General features: G+C 51.0%; 4 protein-coding genes across 8 annotated transcripts; 2 read left to right on the forward strand and 2 right to left on the reverse strand.

Annotated features, from left to right (window-relative positions):
* Window positions 1–1,377: 1,377 nt before the first annotated feature.
* On the forward strand, window positions 1,378–6,911 carry ARPC1B (actin related protein 2/3 complex subunit 1B). 3 transcript variants are annotated; one of them, XM_010719610.4, is made up of 10 exons: window positions 1,378–1,545; window positions 3,508–3,581; window positions 4,175–4,279; window positions 4,646–4,868; window positions 5,259–5,366; window positions 5,454–5,660; window positions 5,967–6,042; window positions 6,113–6,309; window positions 6,384–6,474; window positions 6,647–6,911. In XM_010719610.4, exons 2-10 carry the CDS (start codon window positions 3,518–3,520, stop codon window positions 6,683–6,685), a joined length of 1,110 nt encoding a protein of 369 aa, XP_010717912.1. In that variant the 5' UTR covers window positions 1,378–1,545; window positions 3,508–3,517; the 3' UTR covers window positions 6,686–6,911. The 3 variants fall into 3 exon arrangements, with proteins under 3 accessions (XP_010717912.1, XP_003210642.2, XP_031411723.2); XM_003210594.5 differs by having other exon boundaries at window positions 1,379–1,545; window positions 3,475–3,581; XM_031555863.2 differs by lacking the exon at window positions 1,378–1,545 and adding an exon at window positions 2,859–3,011 and having other exon boundaries at window positions 3,475–3,581.
* Window positions 6,912–7,688: 777 nt separating this feature from the next.
* On the reverse strand, window positions 7,689–15,966 carry PDAP1 (PDGFA associated protein 1). Its single transcript, XM_085238020.1, has 6 exons — window positions 15,846–15,966; window positions 12,656–12,747; window positions 10,691–10,795; window positions 10,177–10,298; window positions 9,245–9,396; window positions 7,689–8,558 (listed from the first exon to the last, which is right to left on the reverse strand). The coding sequence occupies exons 1-6, from the start codon at window positions 15,856–15,858 to the stop codon at window positions 8,500–8,502; spliced, it is 543 nt and encodes a 180-aa protein (XP_085094146.1). The 5' UTR covers window positions 15,859–15,966; the 3' UTR covers window positions 7,689–8,499.
* Window positions 15,967–16,120: 154 nt separating this feature from the next.
* BUD31 (BUD31 spliceosome associated protein) lies at window positions 16,121–18,244 on the forward strand. Of its 3 annotated transcripts, none has more exons than XM_003210595.5 (5): window positions 16,121–16,226; window positions 16,569–16,714; window positions 17,154–17,276; window positions 17,492–17,658; window positions 17,987–18,244. In XM_003210595.5, exons 2-5 carry the CDS (start codon window positions 16,621–16,623, stop codon window positions 18,035–18,037), a joined length of 435 nt encoding a protein of 144 aa, XP_003210643.1. In that variant the 5' UTR covers window positions 16,121–16,226; window positions 16,569–16,620; the 3' UTR covers window positions 18,038–18,244. The 3 variants fall into 3 exon arrangements, with proteins under 3 accessions (XP_003210643.1, XP_010717907.1, XP_010717908.1); XM_010719605.4 differs by having other exon boundaries at window positions 16,219–16,359; XM_010719606.4 differs by lacking the exon at window positions 16,121–16,226 and adding an exon at window positions 16,246–16,339.
* Window positions 18,245–18,702: 458 nt separating this feature from the next.
* On the reverse strand, window positions 18,703–23,421 carry PTCD1 (pentatricopeptide repeat domain 1). Its single transcript, XM_010719608.4, has 8 exons — window positions 22,939–23,421; window positions 21,888–22,028; window positions 21,468–21,686; window positions 21,098–21,199; window positions 20,024–20,782; window positions 19,724–19,840; window positions 19,247–19,429; window positions 18,703–19,042 (listed from the first exon to the last, which is right to left on the reverse strand). The coding sequence occupies exons 1-8, from the start codon at window positions 23,362–23,364 to the stop codon at window positions 18,848–18,850; spliced, it is 2,142 nt and encodes a 713-aa protein (XP_010717910.1). The 5' UTR covers window positions 23,365–23,421; the 3' UTR covers window positions 18,703–18,847.
* Between the last annotated feature and the right edge of the window lie 42 nt (window positions 23,422–23,463).

Raw genomic sequence — 23,463 nt, forward strand, 5'->3', positions numbered from 1 at the left:
TGCATGCAGAGCACTTTTTGTGAGTTCCTTTTGCTTTTCTTTCATCTTCCACCTTTTCCCCTGGCAGTCAAGCATAGCTTTGCAATTTCCTCTCCCTTATAAGTGTAGAGTAACAACTGCTTACTCAGCTTGCAGCCTGGTGATTGCTGTGTGCAGTGACTTGGGTGGCACTGGGTTTATCAGCTAGAATGGAGTTAAATGTCTTCTGGATCAAAGTGATGCTGCCAGCCGTGGAGGATTAACAGAGGAGCCTGGCTTTGGCTTTGTTCATCTCTGCAGACACATTTCTTCTGAAGTTGCTTGTGAAAGTGTGGTGTTTAGAAAGAAATATCTACATTCTGAAATACATGGCACAAATAACATAAAAGGAGGGAGGAAAAAAGCTTCTACTGAGAGAGTGGAGAAAATGGACCTCTAAATGTCGCCTTGTTCTGCATGAAAGAGCCTGAGAAAGTAAAAGGAGCGTTTGCTCCGTGCATTGACACTGGCACTGGGTGAAACTGCCCTGGGTTACTGAGAGAGAAACGTGTGCACCAGCAATCAGATCAGAACCAGGCTGGAGATACTGATGTCAAAGAAGGACAGAGCGAGGGGAATATAAACAACCACCGCTCAAAGACAAACTGAGCTTAAATCTGCACTGTGTGCAGGTGGGGGAGCTGTGCACCTCCAGCACTGACAGCTGATTCCTCCCGTATCAGTGCACCAGTGGTTCATCTCCAGCCTTTCTCAGAGCCCCCGAGCTCTCTGAGAGCAGCAGGGTGTGGGAGGAACTTTCCCTGTAAGGAAATGAAGGGAAAGCAGCTAGGGAATTGATCCAGGCCATGAGCTGGGTTGGTCCATCACCCCAGCACTGGTTTCCTCCTCCATGGGCAGCTGAGCTCTGGGGAAAGCCAAGCAGTGCGCTCGGTGCTTCCAGCAGGCAGAGGCACGGATACCCACAGGGATAGCTGCAGCCCTCCTGCAGCGGGGAAACCCCCGGGACCCTGTTCTCCATGGGCACTGCTGTGATGGGTGTGAGGGGTGATGCATCCTTCCGTGCACGACTTCACCCTGCTCACTGCAGGGCCTTGAAACCAAAGCCCTCCCGGTGCTTACGATCAGGAGTTGTGCTTCTACGGGGAAAAGGATGCAAACCAGATGGCTGTGAAGCAGGAGGAAGAAGGAGGGATGCATGGGGTGAGCGTGGGCTCGGCGGGATGCGAAAGCAGCAGGCATCCCTGCTCGGCTCCGGGCACAGCGGGGTCCCACGGCCACGGAGGCGGTGCTGCCCCACGGATGGGCCCCGCTTCGTTGGTGCTTCCCGGTGCTGGGGAGGCCTGCTGCTGGCAGCACACGAGGGCAGGGCGGCTGCCGAGCTGCTCTGCGCTCCCCCAACGCCCACGTAAGGAAGTGGTTGCATTTCTCAGAGAGGAAAAGGGAAGTGGAGCTGCCTCGGCGGGGCAGCCAGCAACTCTCAGCGCTCACTGCGCTCTGCCCGGGCTTGGCTGTTCGTGTCGACTGCCCAGAGTCCACGAACTGCCCTGCCCTGCTCTGCTCTGCGAGGTAAGGAGTGGGAGAGAGGGGCACTCAGCTCCCCGCTTCGAAAGCTGGGAAGGGGCGAAAACCCGTTGGGATGGGGTTTGGGATGGAGGTGGGCTCACGGCTCGTGGCTTTGTCGCTGTGTTGGGGTGCTTATTACCGTGGCTGAGTGTTACTCTCGTGGCCCCGAGGCTGGAGAGCTGCAGGCAGTGCCCGGGGCTGCGGTGCCATGGAGCTGGAGCTGTGGGCCCCCTCCTCGGGGCACTGCTCCAATATGAGGAAGAGGTCAGGGCTGCCCTGTTCTCTTAGGGGTGGTGATGCCTTCCTCAGGGCCGCGCTGGCTCTGGGTGCACCCGCACCAACACAGGGGTGCAGTGGGGATGGGTGTCCCCTGCAGCAGGCTGGTGACAGCCCGCAGCACCACGGGGAGCAGGAAGGCACACCGGGCTCTGTGCTTTGGACTCAGCAGTGGATGGGGGCTTTGGGGTGATGGGGATGTCCCGGGGGGTCTCTGCTCTGATGGCTGCACAGAAGGCGCAGCACAACTGAACCCAGCGCTGCTCCACTCGGCCCCCGCCTGGGTTTGGTTATCTGAGATTGGTTACCTCCTCTGAGCTCCATGGCTCTGAGCTCGGGGCTGGTGGTGGAGATAAGCGAGCAGCCCCGGGCCCACTCCCACCTACTTCTGTCAAACCCCTCTCCCTCCTTTCAGACCCTCAGCACAGGGGCAGGGGCTGAGTGGGGCCGCGGTGCCCTCCCTGCAGCGCTGTGCCCGGGGCAGCAGCGTGAGGGCTGCAGGCAGACGGGAACGGAGCACGCAGTGCTGACCGCTCCCCACCCAGCCAAAAAAGTTCTCTTTTTTTTCTGTTGTTTGTACCGAACGCTTCCGCTCCCGCTTTGACGGCTGCGGCAGAGCCCTTCCCCGCGGGGCGGGGGTGAGCACGAAGCGTGGGGAGGGAAAGCAAACGGCTCCCAGCTCCCAACCCGACCCCAAAAAGCACCGCCGCTGCCCCACGGCGCATTTCATGGCCCAGAATTGTCTGAGCAGGAGATCGATGCCGCTCACCCCGGTGGCGGTGGCCGCAGTGGTACCCACAGCACACATTGTTCCGCTCCACATCTCTGCAGCGCATCCCCACGCATCGATTTTACCCCGCGCTGCCCAATCATAGGGTCACAGCATGCTGGGCTTGGAAGAGACCTCAAAGCCCCCCCAACCCCACCCCCGGCCGTGGGCCGCTTGCCCCCTACTAGACCAGGCTGTCCAGGGCCTTCAATCCACTCCTCCCCCGGCCCCACACCCGCAGGGCTGTGCTGGGCACCCGCTCCCTTTCCAGCTCCGCGGTGCCGCCCCGTCCCGCAGCGCTCTGGCAGCAGCAGGGGAAGGGATTACTCATGGATAGGATGGAGGCGTCTCCGCCGCCAGGCTTTGGCTCTTCCTAAATGAGAGCTGGGAAGGAGCGAGCCCTGAGCGCCTCCGGCCCCGCATGGTTTGTAGGGACAGCTGGAGGGAGGGGATGTGTCTTTGGGGGTGCGATGGGTGGTGGTGGCTGCGGGGTCCCGGGACACCCACCCAGGGCCGGGGTGCCGACGTGGGTAGGAAGTCCCTGGAAGCCGTCCCACGGCAGCTTCCTGCATCGGGGTGTTATTGGTGCACTCACGGCTTCCTCCTGCCTCTCCCTGCCCCGGGGCTGGGGGGGATCCGGGTGAACACGGATGGTGCTCTTGGGACGTGGCACTCACTGGGATGTGGCACACGGCTGTGGGATGCTCAGCGTGGGGTGCCTGGCCCTGAGACAGCACCGTCCCCTCCAACACCTCACCCCAAATCTGAGTTCCTCAGAGCAGCCATCAGCTTCACTGGGGCAGACTCTGAGCTCGGAGCCCCCAGGGATACCAACAAGGGATTTGTGGAGATGGAAAAGGGGTCCTCCATTGGCTTTGTCCCCACAGTCACGCGTCCCAACAATTTCATCCTTCTCCCAGCCCGCACGCCATGGCCTACCACAGCTTCTTGCTGGAGCCCATCAGCTGCCATGCCTGGAATAAGGACCGGACCCGTAAGTACCCAAGCCCCAGACCCCTACAGACAGCCCAAAGCACCGACAGCACAATTTTGGGGGTGGGCATTGCATCCCTGCCAGGACCGAATGTCCCCACTGCAGCTGAGTTTGGGGCAGAGAGTGTTGCTGTGCAGGTGGGTTTTGGGGTCAGCTTAGGATATGTCCCAGTTCCTTGCTCACACCGCCTCAGTCCCACTGAAGGGGAGGGAGCGGAGCAGAGCCAGTGATTCATGGCCGATGGCATTTCCCGGCCACGTACAGGGGATGTGGGAGAGAACAAAAAGGGCTTTCTGTGATGGGGCCGCTGTGCAGGGCAGGATGGGGCCAGCGGGCGCCAAACACCCACAGCCATCCCAACCCATCCCTCCCAGCCGAGCCCTGGGACCGGGGCACAGGGAATGTTGAGCTGTGGGGTTTGGGGGTTTGCCCTTTCTGCCCAGTACAGTTTGCAGCAGAGCCCAGTACCAGATGGCTCCCTCCTGAGCTCTCAGGACCCTGGGCATGGGAAGGGCTGTGTGTGTGACAGGGATGCATCGAGCCTTGGCTGACCCTGCAAGTGTGGGGTCATCAGAACTGCTTTCACCCCACAGAGATCGCGCTCTGCCCCAATAACCACGAGGTGCACATCTACCGCAAGGACGGGGCCAAGTGGAGCAAGGTGCACGAGCTGAAGGAGCACAACGGGCAGGTGACAGGTGAGTGTCTGGGGATGGATGGGGACGTAGGTGGCTGTGCCCTGAGGTCCGTCCCAACCCCACTCGGTGACACTAGTGGCCTTGGGACAGGGGTTGTGGGGGAAAGAGCAGGTTGTGTCCAGTGTTCCTGGTCCCCATTCAGTGTGTCAGGAGGCACCCAGGGATGGGATGGGAAATGGCGAGAGAGATGGCATGAGAAGACTGTAGAAGGGTTGGGACTAATTGGATTGGGGGAGTATAGCAGAGAAGAACTTAGGGGCAGAGGGCAGCCGCTTCTCCACCTTCAGATGGCCTCCATCCCCTCGTGCCCTGTCCCCATCTGCACAGCTCCCCCAACATCACTGCCCACCCCCCTCTGCCTTCCAGGCATTGACTGGGCTCCTGAGAGCAACCGGCTGGTGACGTGCGGGACCGACCGCAATGCCTACGTCTGGACCCTGAAGGGCAACGTCTGGAAACCCACCCTGGTCATCCTAAGGATCAACCGGGCCGCCCGCTGCGTTAAGTGGTCCCCCAAGGAGAACAAGTTTGCTGTGGGCAGCGGCTCCCGGCTCATCTCCATCTGCTACTTTGAGCAGGAGAATGACTGGTGAGCGGCCTTGAGGCCACCATCCTGCACTGGGTAGGGATGGATGGAGGGGAAGAGGGTGGGAAGATGGATGGTTGGATGGATGGAGAGGTGGAGGTGGGGGAGAGGGATGGAGGGGGGTGGATAGATGATGGACTGGAGGTGGAGGTGAGATAGGGGAGTCAGAGAGGAGATGGAGGAAGCAGCAGAGGAGGAGCCTGATGGATAGGTGGAGAGAGGTGCTGCAGGACCCAACAGCTGGGGACACAGCACTGTCCCTATGGCCTGGCAGCTGACACAGGCTGGTAGCAAAGGCAGTTCATGGAGGCCCCAACCGCTCCCAGACAGCAGTCTGAGAGCCCTGCAGTGTGCCTGGGGGCTTTGGGAGTATCGACACTCCTCTCCCTGCAGGTGGGTGTGCAAGCACATCAAGAAGCCCATCCGCTCCACGGTGCTCAGCCTGGACTGGCATCCCAACAACGTGCTGCTGGCCGCCGGCTCCTGCGACTTCAAGTGCCGGTGAGGGGAAAAGGGGGAACTCCAGGGATAACACAGGGCTGTATGAGGCGAGCAGGGATTGCTGCATGGTGGTCTCCTCCCTCCCAGGATCTTCTCAGCCTACATCAAGGAGGTGGAGGAGCGGCCCAGCCCTACGCCATGGGGCTCCAAGATGCCCTTTGGGGAGCTGATGTTTGAGTCGAGCAGCAGCTGTGGGTGGGTGCACAGCATCTGCTTCTCAGCCAGCGGCAACCGCGTGGCCTGGGTGAGCCACGACAGCACCCTCTGCCTCGCCGATGCCAACAAGAAGATGGCGTAAGCAGGGTTGGGGCTGCAGGGAGGAACTGGGGGGGAACCTGGGAAAGCTTTTGGGATGGGGTGGGCTACGCAGTGATTTATGGCTGCCCAGGTTTGGGAGGGCAGCTGCTTTTCTGTGGTCTGGATGGTCCCCAGAATGATGCAGGGGTGGAGCTGGGGTGGGGGTGAAGGGCTGAGTGGAGCTGGGTGCAGGAGGAGGCACAGCCTCTCCTTGCAGCATCACAGCCCCACTCCCACGTCATGAGCTGCACCGGGCTCAGCAGGGCCTCAGCTCACTGCTCGTGCTTTGTCCCTCCCTTTCAGCGTTGCCTCCCTTTGCACCGAGACCCTTCCTCTCCTGGCCGTCACCTTCATCACTGAGAGCAGCCTGGTGGCCGCGGTGAGTTGGGCTGGGCTGAGGGTGGGCACCACACTGGGCGATTCTGAGCAGGACCACCACTTCCCCGCAGGGCCATGACTGCTACCCCATGCTGTTCACCTATGAAGAGGGCCCGGGCACGCTGAGCTTTGGGGGGAAGCTGGACGTCCCCAAGCAGAGCTCCCAGCGTGGCCTCACTGCCCGCGAGCGCTTCCAGAACCTGGATAAGAAGGCGAGCTCCGACACGGCCAACGCTGCGCTGGATACAGTGCACAAGAACAGCATCAGGTGCTACCGGGTGTCTGTGAGGGGGTGGGAAGGTCCGGGGCTGCAGTCTGACCTCCCACCCCTGTTCTCCACAGCCAGATCTCCGTGCTGGCAGGGGGCAAAGCCAACTGCTCACAGTTCTGCACCACGGGGATGGACGGCGGCATGAGCATCTGGGATGTCAAGGTGAGGCCCTCCCGAGCCCCCCGACCACATCAGTCCCTTCTTAGCCCCAGCTCAGTGTAATCAATGCCCCCAACGATGCTCATCCTGCCCTGGGGTCCCCCAGTCTGGGGTCTGCGCTGCTCTGCTCACTTTGGGAAGTAAGAAAGCAGTTGGTGAACAATTTCTGTTTCAGAGCCTGGAGTCGGCGCTGAAGGATCTCAGAATCAAATGAAGGACACAGCCAGGAGGTCCCGGCTGCAGCTGCCCCTGCTCTGCTGCTCCACTGCTGCACTCCCTTTGCCCCATGCTCCCGGCTGCCAGCCAGCCCTGGGCTGTTCTAACACAGAGATAAAGGTGGTTGTTGTTTGTTTTTTACTATTTTTGTTACCATCCTAACCGATGCTGGTCATACATCGCTTTATGAATTCAATAATAAAGTAGACGTTTTCCCATGTAAACTCAATGTTTTTCTTCTTCTTCTTTAAGCATTTTAATGTGAATACACGTGATTACAGCATGTTGTAAGGTTTAATTGCATGGGCTCAGGTTAACACAGCTCCTGGCAGCGCTCCTCCATGCGGAGCAGCCTTTACACTGACCACAGCCCCAGGAGGGATCCTTGCTGGCAGCACTGGGATGGTGACATTTGAGTCACCCCATGATTCTGAGCTCTGGTCCATTCTCCCATAATGGAGCTGCATTCTAGGAAAGTCAGGAAAAGATTTTTACGTGTGACCCACCCCAGTGCACCTGAACCAGCCCCTTTCTCCCTTCCCTCCACGTGAGGCCCCAGCCACTTCCTTTTGCTCCAAGGCCCACCCCAAATTTCCACCTGATCCTCTGGTTCCACCTCAGTTCTTGATAAGGCTGAGAATTGTGGGGTCCCACCACAAGGCACCAGATTGTAGCATCCCCTGCCAGCCCCACGCTGTGACGCAGCCCAGCTGACAGGGCAGCAGCACAGGGATGGCTTTCTGACACACTGAGCTCAACAGCAGCCTGAAGGTAACTGTTTTCTCCTCTCTGCTAACCAGATTGTGCAAGATGTCCATCAGAGAACAGCAAGAAAAGCTTTTTGCCTTCGGGCTGCAGCTGCCGATAGGGCTCCTGAACCCTGAGCCAAACTCAACATCATAATCAGCAGAGAGAAGCAGCAAGGCAGCAGACACAAAAATCACTGCAACACCACACTGCTGCTGCACTGTGTGTTTTAGCAGTTCATTTACACAAGGCAATTCTGATAATTTACATTTTAATCAGCCAAATATACAAGTTTTGTTGTTTTTCCTTTTTTTTTTCCATTAACTTCATCGAGGTGGGTTTGTTTTTTTTTTTCCATCTGGGTCTGATACAATTCATGATATTTTTTTTTTCCTTTAAACAAAGGATAATGTGGTTAAAAACTGGCACTATCCCTAATCAGGTGAAGGAAAAAAAAAAAAATGAAGAGGAGGGAAAAGGTGGAGACTGGCTGTGAGAAAGGAGGGGTGAAAATGGGAAGGAACAGAACACTCCAGATGTCCATGAAGTCAGGCTCCCAGATTACACTGCAACACCCTGCAGTAAAAGTTTAAGGGCAGTATGCCCACAAGAATCCCACAGATACGTTATCCTTTGGGTTTTCATGAGCAAGTCAAAGCTCCCCACCCCGTGTGCCCCACCCCACAATGACCCCACAATCTATTTTCTTGCAATCTAATATTTGAAGCATCTCCCCTCCCACACGGCTCCCTCCCACCCTCCCCCCCCACCCTCTCGTCTACGAGTTCTTAAACCTAAAAACAGCAAAAACATTCAGGTTTTCAAACTGTTACAGAGAATTGCTGTTGAGCACAGTTTTGCACCGAGGATAGCAGCTGCCCCTAACCCCAAATGGAAATTGTGCCAGGATGAAGACAAAACACATTGTCAGTGTCTCTTGGAGGTGAAGGTGACTTCGATGCCGCAGCACACCCTACGTGGCATCTATGGTATGCAACACGACAGAGGTCCTGGCAGGCACCAGGCACGGTTCCCTGGCGTTTCCTCCTCTTGCATGTCCTGTGCTTACTTGTTAAGGGATAGTGACTGCAGTCTTTTACCTGCCATGGCCGCTTCATCTTTTGCTGGAGGAGGAAAAGAACAGAGGTGTCATCGTTTCACAGTGCACATCAGGGACTGCTGGTAGCCTAAGAGCTGCAGAGGTTGAAATCTTGCGACCTACACTGAAATAACCGAGGAAAAATTCTGACCCTCCCCACTAATCTCTGGTAGGGTCCCTCCAGGCTTCACAGGAGCAGCCCTCCCTACACCTTCCTTACGTTCTGTGCCTCTCTTCAGGCTTCTGCAAATTACCCTGATTCTGCTGCATCAATTTCCCTGTGGAAGTCACTAAGAACACATTCATTAGAGTTCTGTCTCACATCTATCAGAGCCAAAGAGGAAATCCAGGCAGGGGAAGACTGCTGCAAATTTCCTGTGCAGTTTGTACCCCCAGCACGCGATGCAGATAAATCACACCCAGCACAAGGAACTCAATAAATCCCCAAATACGAGCAAGCACTGCCTGGGAGGCTGAGCTTGCAGATACAGAGCAGTTCCCTTCTCCCCTGCCTCCTCCCAGTTCAGACATCCTATGGCTTTATAGGAATGAAACAGCCAAGCCTGGCTTTGATGAACAGAGTTGCAACAACACACAGCAACACCATGCAGGAGGTGAGGGATTACAGCACGTGATATCAGAAATCATGCCTCAAGGCAGTGCAACTATTGCAAAAGAGAAGTAAGAGGATGTGATTAATTACTCTCTAACCTTTTCTTTCTTCTTCTTTCTTCCTGGCAGCTTCTTCCCTTTGCTTCCGAATGATGGCTAGTCGGGCAAGATCTGCCTTGGCTTGCTCTGTTTTACCAGCTAGGTGCATTTTCATGTATCTTTCTTTTGCCTTTTGTTTCTCTATTTCCTCTCTGTTTGAGTGAAACACACCAGTTGTTAGAATATGCAGGGAAGCATGCAGGTACAGATGTACTCTGTGGGAGGCTTTCTGACTGGGATGGAAGGTGAGTGCAGAGACAGACTGCCTACCAAGGCTGTGGGACCCCGTCACCACTTTTCAAGCACAAGTTATACCTCGTGTGGTGTTTGATGAGAGATGGAGAGAAGCAGAAGGTTTTATACCTTCAGCTAAATAAGAGCTGACACACAATGAGGTCAAAGGAATTACTCCCAGGCTGCACAGCACTACAACATTTTTTTCCCCAGAAAAGTACACCTCGAGGTAACTCTGCCGAGGCCTATCCCAAATAATTCATCTTAAACAACCTATTTAAAACAAGCAACATTAAATTTTTCACTCTGAAACTCTCAATTGCTAAATTAAAGTACAGGATTACACTTGGGCTTCTCATCTTATTCACCAGCTCAAACAAAAATTGCACTATGACCTCAGGAACCTGGGAAATCAGTACCTGTCACAGGGGCACCTTCTGCAGCAGGATTAAAGAAGACCCAAGCGTGACCTCAGGTTAATGAATTTTAGTTACATCAGATTTTTTGGCATAAAACTTCAGGAAAGAAATGGACTGCATCTGCTTCACAGCAACAAATCTCACTCAGCACAAGTGGCTGAGCTGCCTATCCTCAGGATGGACACAGTGACAGGCACAGAACAGGCAACTTCTTTGTCAGGAAAGGCAGTTTTGAATGGCAGTGAATCCTGCCTGTTTGCTGCTGCAGGAAAAACTCACCGCTCTCGTCGTGAGAGCTCCTTGGGTCCATCCAGGTCCAGCTGAGTTACTTTTTTGGTTGTCTGAATTACACGATTGGGATTCTCTATGTCTATCAAGCCTTCCACTCCTTTGCGTTTTTGCTAAGATTCAAGAAAAAGAGGAAGGTTAAGAAACTCTGTAATACCCAGAATTATCTTGCACTGGAATTTACCAGATACACTGCAACACAACCAGAAGTAGCATACAAAGTGCCTTCACTACCAAACAATAATCAAGATTTATACTACCAGATACCTTTAGTCTCTTTTGACATCTTCTCACCTTTGCATTTTACTTACAAAATACACAAATTATCACTTTCAGAACAAAATGCAGTCAAGAAAGTTTTTCTGGCTTCTAAAAATGGCTCTTCCATAAAAGATTTACCACAGATGGCTCTCAAACTGAACTCCAATTCAAGAATATGCATCTATCTCACACCCCAAGAATCCCGATAGTGAAAATGCATTAAGTGTGCTGAGAATTATAATACCTGATAATCATCATCATCTTCATCGCTCTCATCTGAATCTAAAGACTTCTTGTCCTTTTTTGGGTCCCCTGTTGCTCCTTCACCTTCTTCTTGCTCCTCTTCTTCCTACAGAACCACACGAAATGAGATACAACATGTCCATACAAAACTCAAATCCTACCGTGACTTTTAAATGAATCTCAATTCTGGAGGAGTGGCACACAGCTTTGAGAACACTGGTGCTCCAGACATGGCCCTCACAACACCAAGGGTGCCCTGCTCTTGCAGAACGAGAACTGCTTCTCAGCACAGTAAGCATCACCTGCCCCAGCAGATCTCTAAACAACTCTGCTGTTCTCCCTGTGTACCAGACTGGGAAAGCTATTGTAAGACAGAAAAGGCACTTTGCTTCCTCCAGATGAAGAATCTCCAGGATAATTTTGGCCTGGGTTTCCAGTGAACAGCATCTCAAGGACTGGAATCTGCAGGGATGGAGCTTACAGGTGCACTAGATAGAAATTCCACAAAAGAGCAAATTGCCAGCCACCAACCAAAAGAGCATTACCCAAAGAAGGCAGCCTCTTTAGCACAGCTTTTACTAAGCAGAATCTAGGAATTAATTTGTAAATCATTAGAAGATAAGATTAGAAGAACCAACAAGGGTGTGAATAGCTTGTTTTACTATTACCAAATATCCCTCAACAGAGCAATTGTCAAAGCAGATAAACTACAGGCAGAAAGAGGAGTAATTCTGTATAGTTTTTATAAGCTTCCCCCAACGAAACTGGGCTAGATGTAACCATCATTACATGGTACGGATGATCACAAAGAAAACAGCAAGAAATCCTTCTCATGAAGCACTCCTCTGAAGTTTTTTTTATTTGCAACAAGACAGACACCTCACGGGGGTTCCTGCAGAGAGCTGGTTCTGTTCTGTTTCCAGTTGGCATTTATATTAATAACTTGGAAACAGAGAAGTAAGTGAACTTAAAGTTGTGAATGACACAGTACAAGCAGGAGCTGGAATCATTCTAGAAACAGGATCAGAATGATAAGTGACTTCTGTAGCTGGAAAGATGGCACAAAACCAAGAAGAGCTATACTTTGGAAGAAGGCATCAAAGTTGGAGTACCTGGCTAAGCAGCAAATTAAACACAATTAAAACATCCAAAAGGAGCCAGCAATATAGCTCAAAACTGCTTGAAAGACTAATCTTTTCCTGGGATTTACTCATCAGTATTTCCTATATGGGGTATAATTATCCTGCTGTTGTCAGTGCTGTGAGGTTTCAGCTGGAAGAGTGTATTTGGGCTTAGGCAGCACTTTCAGAAAGTCACATTAAAATAGCAGTGAGAGTGCCATCATAGCTGAGATAATTTGGCAACACAAGAGAGCAAGTTCTGCAACAAGTAGTCATGCCTTTTCTAACGCCAGTCCAGTAGCTGCAGGGGAGGGAGGACTACGATCCTGTGCTGGGGTACAGAAGTGCACAAAAAAGGAACTCAAGCCAGAAAATGCTATTACATCTTCCTACAAGTCAGAGCCACAGGAGAAAACCGTGTGTACAGAAAGAAATCCGAGGAACTTAGGTAAGATTAGAAGAGAAAGAGCAAATATTGTAATTTCTGTATATGAAAAGAAGTCAACATGTGAGCCTCTTTTCTCCATAGCCAAGCTGCAGAACAGGAATAAAAGAAGTGAGCTCACACTGGAGAATGATGAATTATTGAGGGAAAGGATGCCTAGAGCTGCTGTGTGATTGTCTTCCTTATCCTGCAACCTTCACAGCACTGACTGGATGACCAACCTGGCCTCACTTCTGTGAGGAACTGGGCTGGACCACTCTTCGGGGTCTCCCCAGCCACAGGCATTCAGAATCCATGCTGTAATCACCGAATGATTAAGCTGACATTTCTCATGAACTGCAAATGAAGCATGCTGTACAAGTACAAGTGCTGTAAGTACATAATCAAGGCAAATACATACCCTTGCCTTTTGTTTTTCTGCTTGGAGCTGTGCATCAATCTCTTCAGGACTTGTGTACTGTCTCGCTCGGCCTTTATGGCCTCCTTTTCTACCTGCACAAACAGAAATAATTAAGAAAAATAAATAGTTTAGTGATAAGTTTTCAGGATGCTTAACTCCTCCTTCAGCACACTAGCTTTTTGATGCACATAAGGCAAGCCAAAAGAGCTGCTCTGACAAGAAACAAAGACACGTGGAACTTGCCTGTTTCAATGAAATACTCCAGGAATTTTGAATATATTACATAGAGAACAGGGATTACTATTTCACAGAAAGACATTCAGAGAATCTTCTCACTTGGGTTGGATTTGGAGGCACTGGAGCCCATCTACTCACCACCTCAACTACGTGCAAGTTTGCCCTGCAGACAGCAAGGCAGGAGGGGCTGCCCAAAGGATTGCTGGCGAGCAGCTCTCAGCCCCAGCTCTGCTCTCTGCATTTCCAACACAGCAGGAATTGCAGCGTGCTCCTGTGGCAGCAGCTGTTACAGCCAGCTAACCCAACAAGCTCGCCTCCTCAGCCCCTCCCCTGCACTGAGGCTGTGCCAAGAGAAAATAAGAAGCCAATTGGACAAAAGCTTCGGGAATGATAATGAGAACTGAGGAACGACTAAAAGGAGCCTCCACGTTTTACTGCTTTATAAGGAAAAATGAAAACAAGCTCTAGAAATCAGGAAGAGGGGAGAGCCAGCTTAGCTGGTCAGACTGCCATGCTAAGCTCTGCTTTCAACCCTATCACTGCTTCCTGCAAGTTGCTGCTCCATTTATGTTACAGCTCAAATACCCGCTGGTAAAAGCCAGCTGGAGAGCTCAAAGCACAACTGGTGCACAGGACCAGCAGAGAGCAAACAGCTCAGATGAGAGAGCTCTGTTACTGCAGGTGTCTTCATTTGCCAAACAGCAGGAAAGCCACGTGCTCCCTCTCCCTCCCCACATCACCTGCAAGGGAGAAGGAAACCTCAAAGAGGTGCAGAAAGGAGAGCAGGACACACGGGAGAGATCCATCATGGCCACATTGCTGCATCACAGTCACGCCTGGATGTGTTTGCTGGACTTGGAAGGACAGGATGGATCAGAGCAGACTGCCTTGGCAGGCTTTAGAAATCCAACATTTTCTGACCAGTTCTCCTAGCTCAGCAAACTCTCATACACTGAGCTTGGTAAAAGCTGAGCCATGAAATAAATTCTCTCCAAACCCTGACTACAAAGCCTTGCAGACACTCCGAGGTGTTTTCCTTCCATGAAATGAGGGAAGGTAGAAAATAGAATTCCCTATATTGTTTTGGAAGCTTGTGGGTGCTCAAACTTCAAATGCAACCAAAGCTCTGCTGCAGCCCAACACCTGTGCTTTCAGCTCCCCTGCTCCCAACCCCCTCACGTGGCACCACCAACACGATGGGAATGAGAGCTGCCAGGAGACATTACATCACTGCCTGGCAAATGACATCACTCTAAAAGCAACAACACTCTAAAAGCAAGTGAGGTACTTGACACACCACGCAGCACCACTAAAATCTAAACAGACCGAAGCAACGCTGTGCTACAGAGTTAACATATCCCAGGCACTCTCCTTGCTTAGCAGAAAGATTTTACACTAGGCTCAGAATTGAAGAATGCAGCAGTGTTATTTCTGTAAATATCCATGCAGTAGAGAAAAGCATCTCCAGAGAAATTATCTTAAAAACAAATGCTTGAAAAGAAATAAGCTGAAGAATCAGAGCCCCCACTCCCGGCAAGTTGAGCACAGGCTGCCAGTTCATGTCTGCCACTGCAGGTCCATGCCCAGTTTCCATTTGTAAAACAGAATGATTCTCATTCTCCCCTGCAAAGTGCTATTTGAATACAATAACCTGCAGATTTTGACTGCAGTAAAGATGCCTGATGTCTCAGGCACGTGTGTTGTAATAAATGTCTTCAGCTTCAAACAGCACAGTGAAGGAACTTTAATGGAAGAGAATGGAAAAACAGTGAAGGAACTGCATTCATTTTGAAGCAAAGTGTTCAACAAATGAACAAAATAATCAGAAGTAATCCTGTAACAAAATGTATTACTACCTATACTAATGTATTATTACCTAACCCCCCCTATATTTTATATTAAATTGACTGCAGGAGTCCACTTCTCTGCTACCAATAATATAATTACAATAACTCCTCCTAATTTTTGGGGTGAAAAAACGCGAAGATCCTTCTTTTCCCAAGAAAAGAAAGGTAGGAAAGAATCACCTTGAAACATACAATGAAACAGAGAGCAGATGGAGCTCAGCTACACGGCATTTACATACAGTTACCAGGAGTAAAACCCACCACAGCTATTTGCCTTCACAAAAATACAGGAAAGCTTCAGATCCACCTCCTAAGATCGTGTAAATGAATACAAGATAAGAGCTTGAAGAAAATACAAATAGGGAAGATTTAATGAAACTAAAGCTTGGGAAATGCTAATGAAATAAATTGGCAAAAACTACAGAGAAGATGATGAGGCCGGGCTTACATTCATGAACGTGCCTGGGATTTCATAAACGCTCACACAGGAGCCAATTATGCAGATGGTGCATCTGAAGAAGGTTCTGGGTGGATCCAGCTCAGACCTGACGGTGTCATTCCCTCATTACATCTCCTTAATCACAAGAACAAGTCGGTACCCGCACCGCGGAGCCACAAGAAAGGAGCAGCGCTCGGAGCCCCCGATGCCGGGCCCAACCCCGCTGCCTCGTGGGGCTGCTCCTGCCCGGCCGCTGCCGTGAGAGCACCGAGACGTTCGGGCTGCGGAGCCCCAGGGCTCGGTTGCCTCTGCGTGGCTGCAACGCGGGGAGCTCCGCACAAATCCCTCCTCCATAAAGACCTGAAAGCTGGGCGGGGGGAGCGGGACCCTCAGTAATGCGGGGCGGGGGTGGGAGAGGAGAGACGGCCCGCGAGGCCCGAGCTGGGGGGAGGACACCTCCGTTCCTCCCGACCGTCCGCAGCCGACGCGAGAAGGACGAGGCTCCTCGAGAGGCAACGAGGGCCGGTTCTGCGCCCCACGAGGTGACGAGGGGCGGGATTCTCCCCCGTGAGATAAGGAGGCCCGGAGCCCCGTCCTGAAGTAAGGAAGGACGCGTTCTCCCCCCGCCCGGTACCGAGCGCCGCGCCGCCCCCCGCCCGGCCCCCACCTCCTTTCGGCATCGCGGCGATGGCGGTTACGGCAGCTGCAGCGAGGCCCCCCCGGCCCCAGCCACGACCCGGAAGCGGAAGCCGCCCCGCCCCCTGCCCTCCGCCCGCCCAGGCCTCGCCGCCCGTGAGGCCCCGCCGCGGTGTTGCCCCGCCCCCGCCGCCCCTCCGCTCATCCACAGCGCGGAGTGAGGCCGCACCCCTCCCGGTACTGCCGAGTTCTGCTCTGTCCCCGCTGAGGAGCGGGACGCGAGAGCCGCAGGGCGAGGAGGTTTTTTTTTTTTTTTTTCCTCAGGCAGCGCCGCGGACTCCTCAGCGGGGCGGGCGGTGAGGCCCCGCATGACGTCAGAGGCGGCGCGACGGAGAGCGGCGGCGCTCGGCGGGTGAGCGGGACCGGCGCCTTCGGAGCTCTGCTGTGTGCTGCTGCCGGCACGGCCTGAGCCGCTCCGGGCCTTTCGGGAGGGGCTCCGCGGAGACTGGCGGCCGTCTGCCAGGGGTGGTTGGGGCTGACGGAAGGTGGGGAGGATCTGTGGTGGGGCGCGGTGGACGGGGTGGGTCAGCGCTCGCTGCAGGGCTCCCCGCGTCCTGAGGATTGCGTTGGGTGAGGTTGGGCATCGACAAAGCTCCTTTTTATGTCTGAGAAGAGAATGGTGAAGGGGCACGGGAATCTTAGGAGAGATGTCCCTGACAACTCTTTTCGTTTCCTTTTTCCCGGTGTTTTCCAGGACTTTGAGGCTTCCGGGTACCTCCTTATAAAGCTCCTTCGTTTCCAAGGCAATGCCCAAAGTGAAGCGCAGCAGGAAGCCGCCCCCAGACGGCTGGGAGCTGATCGAGCCCACGCTGGATGAGCTGGATCAGAAGATGAGAGAAGGTACACAGCAGAGCTGGGTGCTGTCAGGGGTGGATACCTCAAATGAGCTTTGGGACCTCCATGAATATAAAGTGGCATTTGTTGTATCTGTGCCTGCAGCAATGGGATACAGATGTTCTGGGGCACTCTGTGGCCAAGCTGACTGAAGCTCATTGGCATGTGTGGATGGGCTGGTAGTTCCTGTCCACACTGGTCGGACAAGCTGGGGCATATACAGAATCACCTTCCATCCCAGGGGAGGTCACATCATCCTTGGCCTCTTTCTGTTTTCATTTCCTCAAGGAGCCACATCACATTCTTCTCACTGACATCCTGCACTTAACTCTGTAATCTATTAAAGTTAGGAATGTTCTTAGAACAGTTATTTTGAAGTGACTGAGGGAGTAAATTGGCAGCCTAGGAGAATTAGCTGGAGTGTCATGTTTGTATTCCCTCCCAGCGGAGACTGAGCCTCACGAAGGGAAGAGGAAAGTGGAATCCCTTTGGCCTATCTTCAGAATTCACCATCAGAAAACACGTTACATCTTCGATCTCTTCTATAAAAGAAAAGCTATCAGCAGAGGTGAGAAACACAAGTTGGTTGGCACTGAATAAGGGAAAAGAGAACACAGTGAGACTGGGGTGCTGAAGAGAAGGATTAGCACTCTGGGGAGGGAGGGTGGAGGGAAGGCTGACATCTGTGCAGCTCTAACAGCTAGTCAGTACAGCTAGAAATTCCTTGTACTGAGTCATCTTAACATCTAATGGGAGCTGCTTGTGGCGTCTGCTCTTCTACAGAGCTTTATGAATATTGCATCAAGGAAGGGTACGCTGACAAAAACCTGATTGCAAAGTGGAAGAAACAGGGTTATGAGAACCTTTGCTGCCTGCGGTGCATCCAGACACGGGACACCAACTTCGGAACCAACTGCATCTGTAGAGTGCCCAAGAGCAAGCTGGAAGTGGTGAGTATTTTCAGCTTGTTCCTGACCGTCTGTCTTTGCAGTAGCCACTCTAGCCTCACACAGGTCAGGGACAGCAGAGGCAGTGTTGTTTTTCTTTCTGGAAGCATCTTCAGCTCTGACACTTTCTGCCTTTTGCTAGTAGTTAACATCTAGTTGCTTTTCAAATAACTGTCAGCTTTGGCATGCAGTTGTTTACAGTTGTTAACATACTGGAAACAAGAACAAAGACTGTAGATTCTGCATTAAAGGGGCTTCTTCCAAAAGGCAGCCTCTGCTTTGAGGTTTATGCCTGCTGGCCTGAAATATCCCTGTCATGTTTCTTTTCCAGGGGAGAATCATTGAATGCACTCACTGTGGATGCAGAGGCTGTTCTGGGTGAAAGAGACAGACTACCTTTTGAACTCTGAGCGATATCACCCAATACAATGGACTATGAGTGCAATTACAGCTACCTTCTGTGTGATTGGATATTTCTGTATTGCAATTAAAATGGCAAATTCACCTGGATCATACATACAAAGGATGTAGTTTTGGAGTAGCTTTTTGTGTAGCCACTTATTTTAAAATAAAGACTGCCTTCCTGAGAGAGTGGGCCAATCTTTTGGTAAAACTGTACCCCTGTGTTGGGTTTTAAGACAACTCTATCTCCCGTGAGATATTTTATATGCAACTTGTTTAACAAAATCCTATCAATTTTTTTTCCTCAAATAAGGGAATTTAAAAGTTTATGGGGAAAGGAAACAGTACAGTTCTACAGCAAGATCTCTTGTGATGAGCAGTAAACTTCACTGGAGTTCTCTACTAAGGTTTTTAACCTTGAATTAGTGCAAAGATCTAGTTAGGAATGCCAGCAGTCTCGGGACTTGCAGGACGCATTCAGATGTTCAAATACACATAATGCAGGAAAGACAAAACTAGTACTGAACTAACCCACTGTTAAATTTGAATTTGTTTCTCCTTTGTCACAAGGCTTGTTTAGCATAGAGTTTGCTAACCTACAGCCTATGTAATTCTCTGCATTTAAACAAGTTCACTGATAGTCTATTTGCTTCTCCTTAAAACAGGACAAATTTTATTTAGTAGATATCACAAGAACTTGAGTTCCTGAAACTACAACACAGCTTTGCTACAAGGAAGTAGTTTAAGGGTGCAGAGTCCAAGTTCTTCCAGCACGTGCAGTTTGCTGGACTCAGCGATCAGCTGGAGCATTGTGCCCTACCTGCCCCTGCACAGCCTCTTCTTTAGTTTCATCTGTAGAACGTTTAGCTGTTCTGTATTTTTCCCAGGGATGGGGGGTCTCCTCTCCTGCCATTACTTTTAACCACCGGTAGTAGTAGCCACGGAAACCATCAATTTTCTCCAAGTATGGGTTCTTTGACTTATACTGCAAATAAAAATCCAACAAAACAAGCTTCTATTAGAACAGGGTTCATGTAATACCAGTGTGCAGTAGCTACAAGCTGCTATTTAATAAATAGCGATTGAGAAACCATCAGACACCACCACAGGAAAAAGATTAGGGCAGCCATTTACGCTTCCCCTCCCATTGCTGGCATTCTTCACCCTGCAGCCAGTCATGGCTACTCACCCGGTCAAACTTTGGAGGGTACTGAGCTGCAAATTCCAGCTGGCGTATGATAACTTCATTGGGGGGTACTTCACTATTCCTCATGTCTCGCAGGATCTCAGTGAGGTAGCTGTAATCCAGCTGCCTAACAGCAGCAGAAATAAGGGCACTGTAGATGAACTTGTTGGGAGTTATTCCAGATCTCTGAAAGAACAAGGGTGGTTAAGCTGCCAATTAGCACGGGACTTCAAGAATGACCTGCACAGCAGCTTCCTACAGTCCCAGCCAACTCTTCCTGTGACCTTTTTCCTATCCCAGCATTGCTACAGGACAGAGCACCTAAGCTGCCAGCAGCTGCTTTATCACTGCATTTTTGGGGAATGAGAATTCACCACAGAAACCTCAGCAGGTCTTTTCGGAAGCATTAATGCTTCACTGGCCTTGCCTCTTCCTGCAGTTTGAACCCTAAGCAGGGGACTTGTTTATTATTTATATTACCTTCAAATCTGAGAGTAACTGCAGTCCATCTTTCTTTCGGTGGCAAGCAATTGCTAAGTTGCAAAATGTCTGGAGGTTAGGCGATATTCTCCTCTTTGCAAGAGCTGGCAGAAGGCTCTGTAAGATACAAATGTTGGCATCAATTTCCAAGAAGTTCCACCATAGTGCTAGTTAGTGAAAAAACAGTGTAAGATTCCCAGTTTATCTTGTGGACAGAGAAACAGGTCTCACAGTGAAACACAGGCACCACTGGAGGCCTGGGACAAGAAAACAGCAACATGGCTGGTTCTAGTTCCTCACCTTTGCTCCTTCTAGGTCTCCACGTTTACTTTTCTTCCTTATTAAAGTGTTAAAGAACGTCACATCTACTTTCACTTTATGTTCATCAAGGAGTGCCAGCAAAGAGGATTCTGATGGGCTCTGGGGTTCCACCAGCTCCGCCAGTAAAGTAAATGTTTTAATGTCAGGTTCTGCATTGTCCTTTTTCATTTTATTCAAGAAACCCTCCACATCTCCCATCAAAGACAGTCTATCAGATGGTGTGGATACTGTCCCCAAGGAAACCACATCTGCATCAGCTATGTGTGAATCCAGCAGGTTGGGCAGGTTGCAGAAATGCAGGTTCTGGCTTAGATAAGCTTGTTCTTGCTGTGTCTCATCTTGGCCTCTCATCATCAGTGCTCCAGTCCTGCTGTGACTTACATTAGGGCTGTCAAGATCAGTTGGAAGTGGTTTATTTTCAGCCTGATCCACATCTTCGTTTTGTTGCATAATCAATTTTTCAGGCTGCATTGAACTTTCCTGAAATAACTGCTTTTCCATGGCTTCCACATCCAGCTGGACAACTGGTGCAGCCTCTTCTCCCTTCTTTCTCTGATTTTTTACCTTCTGCCTGCCAGGTGCAAGCCTTAGTTGAGGTGAGTTCTCATCGGTGGGTCTCAGCAATACTTTAGAAGCCACAGCTGGATCACCTATTCCACAGTCTCTTGCGGCACGCAGCATCAAATTGTAACTGTGGCTATCGGCCTTTATTCCCAACTTAGTCATTTGTTTCCAAACCTGAAGAGGAAAAAAGGAACATCAAACATTCTTAATTTATCTACCTGCAGAAAAGGAAATTTATTGCATGATAAGGTGAGATGCCAGTGGGCAGTGAACAGCCACCTCAAGCTAGTACAGCCCTGTGAGGTCCTCTAGGATTCTCCAGCATCTTACACAATGTCCTGAAGGATGTCTGATTTGTAGAACTTGCCCCAGGAGGAGCTGAGTACCTCATTTCATCAGCTCTGTGAAATTGCTGCCCTCTGTACATTTCGGTGACAAGTGATAGTACAGAAGTGCCTTTTTCTTGCCATTTAGCACATAAAGACAAACCTGTAAGGCATATCGGAAGCCACTTTCGCTGTCCTTTATGCAGCTCATTAGAAGGAAGCTGAAGGTCTCAGCTGTGGGAACATGGCCCTTGTGCACCACTTCCTAAAGAACAGGAGAGAGAACATTAGACTTCCAAGGTACTCAAACAGTCTGTCGTAGCTATTGATGCCTGTAGCATCATTTTATTTACTTGAATTTGGTAAGTACCAAGATAATTTAATTGAATGGGACCAAAGGTCAATGAAATACAAACACCTGGTCAGTAATTATCACTGCAAAAATGACTCCAATGTGATAATGCAATATTGCAACTTCCAAGAGCTTTAATTAGAGCAGAACACACTCAACGCAAGAAAAGTCATATATTTACCTTCAGTACATCAAAACACATCCTGAGATCTGAGCACAGCGCACAGACTTTCAGTAATGCATGGTAAGTGATCAGGTTCAACTCCTGGTTTTTGTCCTTCAGCTGCTGTCGTAGTTTGAGTGCACTCTGCAGGCCTGAGTCTTTCCATGGTGATTCAGCACAGGCATTGAACAGTGCTGTGTATGTGGGCTCAGTAGGAGTTAAGCCTCGCTTTTTCATCTAAGAGAAGAGAAGACATGGAACTAGCTTTTAGGAAAAGAGTTATTTCATCATTTGGTTTTAAGAGCTTCAGGCTAAGAAAAGGTGAACATTAGCTCAAAAGCATTTTGGAGAGAAAATAACAGGACCAAATGCTAGCAACAGATTTAGTAGCTGAGAAAACCTAATGAAGGCTCAAGAGAAGAGAGAACATAAACCTACATCATTGTAGAGTCTGAATGCCTTTTTCACGTAGCCAGCCCTGCCACAGCCACCAATTAGAACAGTGTAATTGCTTTCTTCTGGCTTTACTCGCTCCTCCTTCAGCATCTGCACCTCAAACAGCTCCAGGGCCTCTGCCAGCTGAAGAGAAAAAGAAAATCCATTATAAGGCAATAAGAGAATCAGTTACAATGGATATGAATAGTCTCAGCTGTAGTCAGAAATCCTACTGAGCACAGAATTTCTCATAAATTCTTGTTTTCCTTCTTTTTGTAAAGATGATAACAAAACATGTAGCACAATAGAATCATTAGAGTTGGAAAAGGCCTCTAAGACCATCAAGCCCTATCTGTCAGTCCCTCAGTGCCACATTTCCACAGTTCTCAAACAGGGATGGTGACTCCACCACCTCCCTAGGCAGTCTGCTCCAATGCATTACCACTCTTTCCAAGAAGATATGTTTCCTAATACCCAACCTGAACATCCTCTGGCACAGTTGAGGCCATCACCTCTCATTCTATCGCTGTTACCTGGGATCAGAGGCCAACCCCCACCTCACTACAACCTCCTTTCAGGGAGCAGAAAGGGATGAGGTCTCCTCAGAGTCCCTTTTTCTCCAGGCTGAACAATTCCAGTTCCCTGAACTGCTCCACATAAGACTCATGCTCTAAACCTCTCACAGCTTCATTGCCCTTCTCTGGACACACTCCAGTGCCTCCACATCTTTTTTTTTTTGTAGTGATTGATCCAAAACTGAACACAGTACTTGAAGTGTGGCCTCAACCATGCTGAGCACACAGGGTCAACCTTAAAGGGAAGGCAGGATTAGGAAGGGGGGAGGATCTGCCCAGCACCACAACCCAGCTGCTATTCACAGCATCTGAGCACATCTTCCAGTTACAACTTAGATGTCAGTCCAGCCCTGAGGTAGGGCATAGGGACTCGATGATCTCTGCAAGCCCCTGCTAAGTGAACTATTCTAATCCAAACACAAAAGTGTTCATTTACATGGATCAAACGTCATTAAAACCCAAATAAGCAAAGAGCAAACCTTGTCCTCCTTGATGAGGGCCTTGCACCTCAAGAAGTACCAGTACGGGGTGTTCCTGGGGCCGCGCCACAGCCTCCTTTCCCCTTCTTCCTCCCCCTCCTCTTCAAGCTTTAAGTTCCGAAACACTGACGTGGTTTTGTGGTAATATTTTCTAGAAGAGAACTTTGTAGAGAGCGTCCCGAACTCCACGCCCTCATCATCCTCATCCTCACCGCCCGCAGCTCTGGCGGGGCCTCCCGCTTCGCCTTCCTTCCCATCCGCACCGCACACCTCAGGGGGCAACTGCGACGAGCTCAGCGCCCTCAGGCCACGCAGCGGCAGGAGGCTCAGCCTGGGGGAGCGGAGCGGGCCGAGGGACGGCCGAGGGGCAGCCCGGCAACATCGCCAAGCAAGGGGCGGGAGGAGGAGGAGCCGCGCGGGCCTCATAACGGGAGCGCGGCGGAAACCGCCGGTCACGTGGCAACGCCCCCTCGCGGCCACCGTAGTGCCACGGCGCCTGCGCGGCCGGAAGAGGCGTGCCCAGAG

The sequence above is a fragment of the Meleagris gallopavo genome, chromosome 16 (assembly GCF_905368555.1).
Source record: "Meleagris gallopavo chromosome 16, MGAL_WU_HG_1.1, whole genome shotgun sequence".
Classification (NCBI taxonomy): Eukaryota; Metazoa; Chordata; class Aves; order Galliformes; family Phasianidae; genus Meleagris; species Meleagris gallopavo.

Coding starts and splice junctions, on each gene's coding strand:
- BUD31 (XM_003210595.5), top strand. CDS start 16,621: ATGCCCAAAGTGAAGCGCAGCAGGAAGCCGCCCCCAGACGGCTGGGAG. Junction 16,715..17,153: donor GGATCAGAAGATGAGAGAAG/GTACACAGCAGA, acceptor ATTCCCTCCCAG/CGGAGACTGAGCCTCACGAA. Junction 17,659..17,986: donor CCAAGAGCAAGCTGGAAGTG/GTGAGTATTTTC, acceptor TTTCTTTTCCAG/GGGAGAATCATTGAATGCAC.
- ARPC1B (XM_031555863.2), top strand. CDS start 2,965: ATGAGAGCTGGGAAGGAGCGAGCCCTGAGCGCCTCCGGCCCCGCATG. Junction 5,661..5,966: donor GATGCCAACAAGAAGATGGC/GTAAGCAGGGTT, acceptor CCTCCCTTTCAG/CGTTGCCTCCCTTTGCACCG. Junction 6,475..6,646: donor TGAGCATCTGGGATGTCAAG/GTGAGGCCCTCC, acceptor TTTCTGTTTCAG/AGCCTGGAGTCGGCGCTGAA.
- PTCD1 (XM_010719608.4), bottom strand. CDS start 23,364: ATGAGGCCCGCGCGGCTCCTCCTCCTCCCGCCCCTTGCTTGGCGATGT. Junction 22,029..22,938: donor CCCTCATCAAGGAGGACAAG/GTTTGCTCTTTG, acceptor TTTTCTCTTCAG/CTGGCAGAGGCCCTGGAGCT. Junction 19,043..19,246: donor ACCCTCCAAAGTTTGACCGG/GTGAGTAGCCAT, acceptor TTTTATTTGCAG/TATAAGTCAAAGAACCCATA.
- PDAP1 (XM_085238020.1), bottom strand. Junction 10,796..12,655: donor CAGAAAAACAAAAGGCAAGG/GTATGTATTTGC, acceptor GTGGTTCTGTAG/GAAGAAGAGGAGCAAGAAGA. Junction 10,299..10,690: donor AAGATGATGATGATTATCAG/GTATTATAATTC, acceptor CTTGAATCTTAG/CAAAAACGCAAAGGAGTGGA.